The 10,629-nt window shown below is 34.3% G+C and overlaps 1 protein-coding gene and 1 non-coding gene across 2 annotated transcripts; one reads left to right on the top strand and one right to left on the bottom strand.

The window, feature by feature from the left end:
• The first annotated feature begins 204 nt into the window (after positions 1–204).
• Positions 205–308, top strand: LOC112782073 (small nucleolar RNA R71). The gene has a single exon (XR_003192814.1). It is a non-coding gene; the product is annotated as a small nucleolar RNA R71 (small nucleolar RNA).
• A 6,301-nt stretch (positions 309–6,609) lies between these two features.
• Positions 6,610–7,705, bottom strand: LOC112778498 (uncharacterized; the record flags this gene model as incomplete). The annotated part of the gene is made up of 3 exons (XM_025822809.2): positions 6,610–6,861; positions 7,343–7,463; positions 7,571–7,705. Coding segments are annotated over 3 exons (444 nt in total), but the record flags the coding sequence as incomplete, so codon positions are not given.
• Between the last annotated feature and the right edge of the window lie 2,924 nt (positions 7,706–10,629).

Below are 10,629 nucleotides of genomic sequence, written 5' to 3'. Positions count from 1 at the left end.
TTGTTTAGCTCCATTACTCCTCTTGTGTTCCCTCTTTCGGAAGCATAGAAGTAGTCGTTCTCTGCTACTGTTTCAATAACATCTATGGCTTCCTCAATAGTCTTCTTCTTGTTCAAAGATCCTCTGGATGAATGGTCTACGGCCTTCTTTGACTCATAAGAGAGTCCTTCATAGAAAATGTGCAGCTGCACCCATTCGTTGAACATGTCAGGTGGACACCTCTTTGTTAAGTCCTTGAACCTCTCCCATGCTTCATATAAAGTCTCACCATCTTGTTGCCTGAAAATTTGAACCTCAGCTCTCAGCCTATTGATTCATTGAGGAGGGTAAAATCTTGCTAAAAATTTGTTTACCACGTCTTCCCAAGTTGTCAAGCTTTCCCTTGGGAAGGATTCCAGCCACTTGGCTGCTTTGTCCCTAAGTGAGAATGGAAATAGGAGCAGTCTATAGGCGTCAGGGTGAACACCATTAGATTTCACTGTGTCACATATTCTCAGGAAGGTGGTCAAATGTTGATTGGGGTCTTCTTGAACACCTCCTCCAAACGAGCAGTTGTTCTGAACAAGGGTGATGAGCTGTGGTTTAAGTTCAAAGTTGTTGGCATGGATTGTTGGCTTTTGGATGCTACTTCCACAATTGCCTGGGTTTGGATTGATGTAAGAGCCCAAAACTCTTCTATCCTCCCCAGCATGATTTGCTCTACCTCCTCCCCCATGGTTGTGATCCTCTTCTTCATGATGGTTTTCCATGTTGTCTTCCATGTTTGTTTCAAATAATTCCTCTTCTTCCTCAGCACCAACCACTTTCTTTCCTCTTGCCTCCCTCCTTAATCTAAGGAAGGTCCTCTCAGGTTCAGAATCGAAGGAAGTTGAAGCCCCGCTTCTTCTCCCTGTCATACAACCATCAAGTGCAAGCAAGAAAAGATAGGTGCAGAAAGTATTTATGTCAGAATTACTGTTAGTTGTGGGTGATGCAATATATCAAACAGTTAGTGGGTTAGCAAACAGAATTGAAAATAACAAAGTAAAACAAAAGAGTAGAGGCGGAAGGGAAGAAGTTTAACGAAAACAAAAAGTAAATCACTCAAACAGTAAATGAAATTCACAAAAATAAAAATGCTCAATCTAGTGATCTTCCAATTTAATCATTGTTGATGCACAATCAATCCCCGGCAACGGCGCCATAAACTTGATGCACGAAAAACTTGTCTCGCAACAAATCTCCTTTCGGCAAGTGTACCGAATTTGTCGTCAAGTAAAAACTCACAATAGAGTGAGGTCGAATCCCACAGGGATTGATTGATCAAGCAACTTTAATTAGAAGAATGTTCTAGTTGAGCGAATCTAGAATTTGGGTTGAGAGTTGCAGAAAATAAAATGGCGGGAATGTAAATAACAGAAAAGTAAATGCTAGAATTAAAGGACTGGAAGTAAATGACTGAAAATAAATTGCAGAATTGTAAATGGGAATGGGGAATTTGCTCATAAAAGTAAATGGCAGAAATTAAAGAGAATGGGTAAGATCAGAGATGGGGAGTTCATTGGGCTTAAGAGATGTTGCAATTCTTCGGATCAAGTTCATTTTCATCACTTCTTCAATCAATGCACTCAATGATCTCCTTGGCAATCTTAAGTGATTGAATTACAATTTCTTGCAATTCAATCTCTCAAATCTTGATTAATAGCCAATTCCTTGGTCAATTGCTCATGAGAAGAGATGAAGTATGGTCACTGATTATACCACATGTATTTCCCAAATCAAGTATTCAGAGGGTTATAGTCACATACCCATCCAAACCCAATTTGGTCCAGCATGAGAAAGCATTTCTAGCTTGATCTCTTCATTCCTCTTTCAAGGTTCAAAAGAGATCCAAGTTTGAATAGCTTCTCTTCCAAGATAACTACTCAATAGGATGAAGATCGAAAGATTTCAAGTAAAATCAAGAGAAAAGATACAAGAAGAAAAATGAAAATTAGTATTGATCCATCAAATTACAACAGAGCTCCCTAACCCAATGAAAGGGGTTTAGTTGTTCATAGCTCTTGAAAATGAAAATAAAGATGGAGAATACATCATAGAACTAGAAATTGCAGAGAAAGTAAAATACAGAGAGTAATTCTCTTTTTCCAACTTTCAGAACTCTCTTTAACAATTCAAAGCTACTCCTATATATACTACTCTTCTCAGCTTCCAGTTTTCTCTTCAAGTCTAGGGCCTTTGGATCTTGAGTTTGAAGCAGTTCTTTTCTTCATTTGGTCTTGGCTTTACTTGCAGAGAGAAAGTGCTAAGTGGGAAGAGACGTTAGCTCAGGGCGTTAGGGGTGTTAATATTTAGTGAAAGTATAAGTTCGAGAATGTTAGTGACACTTAACATTTTCACTAACGTTCCAATGTACCCCTTTGCCTCACGTTAGAGCGCATGTTAACTAGGTTAACGTGGTTTCTAACGTGGCCTTGCCAAACTTCGAGAACGTTAGTGACACTCAACATTGTCACTAACGTTCCAGTGTGCCCCTATTTGCTTCACGTTAAAGCCCACGTTAACTAGGTTAACATGGCTTCTAACGTGGCCTTGCCAAACTTCGAGAACGTTAGTGACACTCAACATTGTCACTAACGTTCCAATGTGCCCCTAGATCTCATGTTAGAGTCCACGTTAACTAGGTTAACGTGGCTTCTAACGTGGCCATTCTTAGCCATCCCAACGTTAATGACAATGTTGAGTGTTACTAACGTTGGCTCATCATTCATTCCTCATCGTTAGCTTCCACGTTAACTAAGTTAACATGGAAGTTAACGTGGCTCCTTGGGGGGTTGTGTGGTTGCTTCCAACGTTAGTGACAATGTTGAGTGTCACTAACGTTGTCGACAACTCTTACTTCTCACGTTAGCTCCCACGTTAACCAAGTTAACGTGGGAGTTAACGTGGTGTGTTGCATCCGTAGGCCAACGTTAGTGACAATGTTGAATGTCACTAACGTTGGCTTCTCTTCCCCCTTTAACGTTAGAGGCCACGTTAACTAGGTTAACGTGGGCTCTAACGTGGCCACTCATGAGTGTTTGCCAACGTTAGTGACAATGTTAAGTGTCACTAATGTTGGCTCAACTTCCCTTCTCCACGTTAGAGTGCACGTTAACTTAGTTAACGTGACTCTTAACGTGGGCAATGATGGCTTTGAGAGTGTTATTGGCAATCACTTTTCTCATTAACCTTGCAAGTTACCTCTCTTTCCTTGCTTCCTTTGGTCCTAAAATCAAGCAACAGAGTGCATCAAAGTTCTAGTCCAAGTCATGGGTAATGCAGCATACAATTTGTCGCTAAATTCATGCAAAATCCTCATGAAATAATGTAAAATGCACAATGTATGCTTGAATCAAGGTGTAGGTGAATATCTACCCAAAACTAGCTTATTTCCTAAAGAAATGCATGAAACTACCCTAAAAACAGTAAAGAAAAGGTCAGTGAAACTGGCCAAGATGCCCTGGCATCACTAGGATCTGGAAGCTTTGATGCACCACTATTTTGTAGTATATTTTATGCTGAATTGAGTGGTTTTTATCCATTATTCTCACACTTATGAATATAAATTGCATGTTTTATACTTTCCATCCTAATTTTGTGCTATGATTGAAAGCATGCTTCTTTAGCCTTAAATTCGCTAATTTTAATCTTCTCTTATTTCTATTCGATGCCGTGATACGTCTGTTAAGTGTTTCCCGGGTTTATAGGGCAGGAATGGCTTAGAGAATGGAAAAGAAGCATGCAAAAGTGGAAGAAACACAAGAAATTGAAGTTTTGAGAACCTGGTAGCGACGCGCACTCGTGGATGATGCGTACGCGTGACCAGTGCAGAAGGCAAGCGTCGTGTACAAGTTTATGAAGCGTACGCGTGACCAGGGATTTTTTCAGTGATGCGTATGTGTGGCTGACGCGTATATGTGACGACCATCACGTGCTGCAATTTACAGAAAATGCTAGGGGCGATTTCTGTGCTTCCTTAGACCCAGTTTCTGGCCCGAAAATACTGATTAGAGGCTGCAGAGTGGAGCAGGAAGGGGGAATGAATCATTCACACTTTCATACACATTAGTTAGGTTTTAGATGTAGTTTTTTAGAGAGAGAGGCTCTCTCCTCTCTCTAGGTTTTAGGGTTTTTAGCTTTATTTCTTCTCCAATTCAGATTTCCGTGTTACTTTATTTTAGTTTCTATTCTACATTCTATTATTCTAGCATCTTAGTTTATCTTCTTTTGTTGATTTATTTATTTTCTAATTTAGTTTATGAACTCTTGATGTTAGATTCAATTTCTATATTAATGCAATTTATGTTTTTCATGGTTATTGTTACTCTCTTTAATTGTTAGTCATTGATGCTTGCAATTGGTTATTTAGATTTAATATTCCTTGTTACTTTTCTATGCCTTTATTTTATGCCTTCCAAGTGTTTGATAAAATGCTTGGTTGGATTTTAAATTAGATTTTTACGTTCTTAACTTGGATTGATCAATTGGAGACTCTTGAATTGTCAAAGTCTATTGTTGGTTGGTGATTGAAAGTTGATAGTTGGCTTGAGCTTCACTAACTCTAATCTTTGATTAGGACTTGTGAACTCAAATTGAATTGCTCACTTGACTTACCTTCAATTGTTAGAGGTTAACTAAGTGAGAGCAAAAGGCAATTACTATCACAAGTGACTATGATAATGGGGATAGAAATTCCAATTATCAATCCTTGCTAGGACTTTTCTAAATTGTTAGTTTACTTCCTTGTCATTTACATTCCTTGTTCAACATTTAAAAACCCCAAAAATACTTTCCCATAACCAATAGTAACTTACTTCCCTGCAATTTCCTGAGAGACGACCCGAGGTTTAAATACTTCGGTTTATTTTTATTGAGTTTGTATTGTGACAAACAATTTAAACATTGATTGAGGTTTAATTGTCGGTTTAGAACTATACTTGCAATGCGATAATTTTTGTGAAAAACTTTACCGAAAATTTTCCTCCTTCAACTACTTATTCGGATATGTAACACTAAACTACATTCGTTGCGCGTGACCTCTATGAGGTCGGGTAGGAGTAGTTGAGGCCATCTTTTTGGGGTGGACGTTTATTTTTTGGACTTGACTTTATTTTAGTCTGAGATATGAACAATATTTATATGAAATTATATCATTTTAGTTCATTTTACATATTTAATCTATACATTTTTATAATTTAAAATATTATATATTTATGTTTTGTATATTTATTTATATTTTTATATATTATTTTATTATAATTCAATTATTTCAATTAAATTATAATTGAATCTATTAAACTGGTAACTCTCTAAACTAATAAATTAATAACTAAAACAATTCGAATTCGATTTTTAAAACCATGACTTTTACGGGTGAGTGTTGGATGTTTTGGCTATTATCGCTAATTCCATGCCGTGAGTTTGAGGAATAAATTAGTGACTTTAGGATAAGCTAAGAGACTTCTACTCGAAGATTGATTAAAGATATTACATTTAAAATATATTAAAGTTATAAAAATTAAATATTATTCTTTTAGTTAAATTACATTACTAGTTTATCTTTTTTCTTTCATACATTAATTTAGGAATCAGAGAAAAACTAGTAACGTTACATTAATTTGCTAAAGTAAATATTAATTTTTAAAGTATACACTTATTTAAAAAAAAAAAACTTTACATACAAAAAATATTCTCTTATTTGTACGCTAGATCAGAATGCATTGTATTTCTAGACTTTAAATATAAAAGTTTGCATATAGGTAGTAATAATTTGTTTTATATTTAAAATTTAATTGAAAAGAGTTCTATAGTATTAAATATAATAAGTTTATATTAAAAGAAATTTTTAAAAATATTAATTATATTAAAAATATATAAAAACTTTTAAAAAATCAGTAAAAATAGAAACGAATTTAGAAATTTTTATTTGGAAGGCTTAATTTTAGACAAAATTTCAATTATTATTTTATAGGTTTAATTACTCTGTTGGTCCCTATAGTTTCGCGAAATTTTCAATTAGGTCCCTATACTTTTTTTCCTTTTAATTGGGTCCCTATACATTATTTTTTTTTCAATTTAGTCCCTCTTAACGTTAAACGTTAAAAAAATGTTAGTAAATTGTGAAATTACTTGTATACCCTTAGGGACCAAATTGAGAAGAAAAAAAATATAAGGACCTAATTGAAAATCCGGTAAAACTATAAATATTCAATAAAAGATATTTCTATAATCCTTATTCATTGATTCTACAACATGAAAGATATTCCTATAATTTCTTTTATTTTGTCACTATCATTCTTTTGCTTATTTATATATAAATTGTATCAAAAATATCTTTTTTTTATTTTTAAAATACCTTATCTTAAAGAACATAAAAAAAAGAATAGATAAAATAAAATAGAAATAATAATAATAAATATATATAAAATTCAATTTCATCCTTTAATTATTCATTATGATAATGTAATATGACATTTGGCTCAATATAAAAGAAAGGGAATAAAGCTCCAAGGCCATCTCTAGCCATGTATGGTATAGGCTTGACAATTATATGATCTAGCTCTGACATCAACATATTTTTTTAGTACTAGAACATGAAAATTCAACCGAGTCTAGCATATAATAAAAGCCTTAGTTCAAACAGAATTCATATTTAGATATTATTCGACCAGTTAGCAGCACTTCCAACCCTTGACATGCCAGTTGATTCCTTCTTAGCCTCATCCACTTTGAAAGTTGCACCACACACCTGACCAAAACTGTCAACTCTTGGGATAGACTTCAGCTCATTAAATGGATGCTCAAAATTGCTCAAACCTCCGGATGTTGTAAAGAAGAATCCTAAACAAGCAGCACTACAAGTTATTTTTTGTCGCATGATGTATAATTTGGAATAATAAGAAAACCTTGAAATGGGAAAGATATTGCAAAGTAAACCATAAAAAACAAAGGCAGGTGAGGAAAAAGAAAATATCTATGTACCTACATTTTCCATTCCTGGGTTAACAACTCTTAATTCCTTTCTTTCCCGAGTAAGGATATTGATATAGCATTCTAGACTTCCTAAACATCCTTCTAAATGCTAAATGAAATAAGAAGTATATCATTTCAATGTTCTGAAAACTTTAAAAGCCAATAGGTTCTTCTATCATTTAGTTAAGATGCTTAAAAGGAACCATTAGGAGGATAAATAATTTCTCTTCTTCCCCTTAATTCACTTTTCGCGAGCATATCTTTAAAACGTGAATTCTCACAAAAAATACTCAGCACAGCAGGCACAAAACAGTCACCAATTTTTCACATAAAATCATTTTAATATTACCTTTAAAAAATGGTGCAGAAGATGTCCCACAGCTCTTAGTTACAACCTCTTTGTCATCTGCAAGAACAAGATTTTCATCAGCATCAGCTCCCCAAAAGAAGGGAACACACCCATCAGCATCCTGAAAAAGAGTAGGAAGATGCATTGTACCCCAAGGTATAGTCATATAGAAGCAAATTACCGGCAAATAAATATGAAAGCAAAATAAATAGACCAAGGATTACTCACTGCAGCAATAAACGCGGTTTTAGAACCACTGTCAAACGGAATAAACACAAATTTGCCTTGGAAATCTCTCACGACTTGAACAGCAGGATAGGAACCACGATCTCTCAGAGTCCTGTATGCCTCTATGACAATGATAAATTAAACTCATAATCAATTAATTATAGATAAAATACATAATCAGAACTCATAATCAATTCAACTCTCTGAAAGGCATTTAATCAAACACCTTATCTCCAATCTCACCTCTTTTCTTATTTCTAACATAATCAATTAATTACAGATAAAAATTACAGAGTCCTAATAAAGCAGCATCATCCCAGCAACAACAAACAACAATCAACAATCAACAATCAACAATAAACAAAATTCATCATCAGTAAAAAATTAATTTATATGTCAATTCATCAATTAACAAAATTTCTGTACATAAATATTCATATAGTAAATCCTAAATTACTATATCAAAACAATTCAGAAATCAATTCAAAAATAGGTACTCAACCAAAGCCATTTTTTTGAAAATTAAAATTAGCATGAACATGTTACATCAAGTTTTAGAAGCTGGAAAAAAAATTTAAATGTTATATGTTACCTATTTTGTGACAGATCGAGTACAGGAAGATCGAGGAGAGACGCGACGCGGGGACGAGAGGCCAGATTTTTAAGGTAATTTGCACGTTCACAACTACAGATTATGTCAGAGGCAGAGCAAAGCTTGAAATCAATACCTTTCTAAGTTTATCAATCTCCCAAACAGAAGCATAAGACTAGAGATAGGACTTCAAATCAATGGCTAGCCACAATTTTGTTCAATGGTTATCTAAAGGTTTAGGACCTTACCACCTAAGAATGCAAAATTCTTAGGCTTCAGTTGCCACTTCTTGTGTATAAACACATTCTTCCAAGCACCAAAAACGTCAAGAAAATAAATTTATATAGCAGAAATTAATCGAACTATTAGCCCTTCTAAGCAGCTATGTTACATGCAATTAAAGCTACAAAGCTTTGATTCATAATTAGGTAAAAGAGAGAAGAAAACTTACCCCATTCATGGCATTCTGCTCATTATCGGTCAAACCCAAGAACTGAGAAAAATTGAAAAAAAAAAAACAACACAATACGAATAGAACACCCCTAAAACATTCAGCTTCTCTTTATTCCCAATCTCAGTCAATCAATTCTTCCTAAAAAATAAAGAGATTAAAATGGGACACCAAGATGAAGAAGAAAGGTTGAAAAATCATCATATCTAGAATATCATTAACTATGTTGATCAATTAACTGGCTACACAAAAGATAAGAAAATATAACAAACACCACAAGTAAAGAGCAATCACAGCTAATTCTTAAATACTTGATATTAGTCCTTCACTGAGTGATGGCAAACAAATGAGGGAGGTGCAGATATTATTGAAATATTTTTGGTAATCCAATTTTACATTGAAAATCGAAGCCTCCAAGTTCGAATTGTTTTCCCCCAATTCTGAAACCAAACAATGTGAAAAAATCGAACAAGGAGGTGGAAGAAGAAGTTGTAAATACAGAAATGGGGAATGAAAATCAATGTCTCTCACCGTAAACTTACACTTAAGGAACAATCAATTCCTTCTAGAACTACCGCAACCGAAGAAAATAAACAAGCGAGTTTTTGATTTCCTGCAGAAGAAAAAAACGTAAGGAAGGAGAGAAAAAGAGATGAATCAGAGAAGCTATAGCCAGTAGATAGAAACGAACATCAAAATTGGATTCACCGCTGCAAGGTTGCAATGAGGAGAATCAAACGCCCAGATCCAGCTCTGATTAACTTTGTTTAGTTTTTCACCTAAATCTGGTTCCCTTGTCGCATGAGATGGAGAATGCTTTCCGATTTCAGTTCCTAGGCTCTGCATAAATGCGAATCTATGTCTAAAATCCAAATAATGGCGACATTTCAGAGCTTCTGTCTCCGACTATGGCTGTAAAATCCAGTCGGCCACGATCATCCCTATAATGAAAAAGACACAGAAGACAAAGAAGAAGAGGGAAGGGTAGAGAAGGAGCTGGTTGTTCTGGTTTCTTTTCTGATAGAACAAAAATGGTGAGAACGAAGGTGAGAGGGAGAAGCTGGAGTAGAGGAGGGAGACGGAAAGGTGGAGGAAGAGTAAAGGTTAATTTTGTCTTTCTCAAAATAAAAAGGGAGACATAATTTATGAATTTAAAAAAACTGAGAGAATATTCAATTTAAGAATGGAATATTCTGTTAAATCAAACGGTTTTGTTACGGTAGGGATTTAATTGAAAAAAAAAATTTTGTGCAGGGACCCAATTAAAAGGAAAAAAAGTATAGGGACCTAATTGAAAATTTCGCGAAACTATAGGGACCAACAGAGTAATTAAACCTATTTTATATTATTTACTATACAAAAACAATTTACACATGATAAATAGCTATTAAATTAAAAAAAAAAGATTTATCATTGATGATAATGCTAGAACTTGAGAAAAAGAGTAGAATCAAGTTAGTTTCAAAAGCTAAGTTCTTTTAGTTGTTTTCGTAGAAGTTGAGTTTACAAGAGATTATTTTTTTGTTACTAAAACCAGAACAAAACAGAATAGAAAAGGAGAGAATCACACAAACATATACTCTGATTCAGTTTCTATTCCGAGATTTATCTGAAATGGATAGATTTGGACTTGAATGTGAGGTTCTGGCTTTTTTTTACTGAGATGTTCCTTTGTCTCCCTCAACAAGCAGTTGTAGTAAATTCCAGATAATTAGTAAATAATTAGCTAATAAATTAATTATTAATCAACGAAATTAAGAAATTAATTTTTATAGTTTAATGAAGTAAAAATCATTAAAATATGAATTTTGACACTAATTTTAAAGATTTTGGCATAAAATCAAACGAACGAGTCAAACCGATCGAACTAGACCCAAACCGGACCCAAAGCCCACCCTATAAACTAAGCAACGAGCCTTTTTTCTTCATTTCACTCCCGGGATGCTGAAGAAGAGAGATTCATGTTACAAATCCTAACCCTCCCTTCTAATTCATGTTAGTGGTCACGCGTTTTTC

The sequence above is a fragment of the Arachis hypogaea genome, chromosome 19 (genome assembly GCF_003086295.3).
Source record: "Arachis hypogaea cultivar Tifrunner chromosome 19, arahy.Tifrunner.gnm2.J5K5, whole genome shotgun sequence".
Lineage (NCBI taxonomy): Eukaryota > Viridiplantae > Streptophyta > Magnoliopsida > Fabales > Fabaceae > Arachis > Arachis hypogaea.
This window is presented reverse-complemented; position numbering and strand designations above follow the sequence as displayed.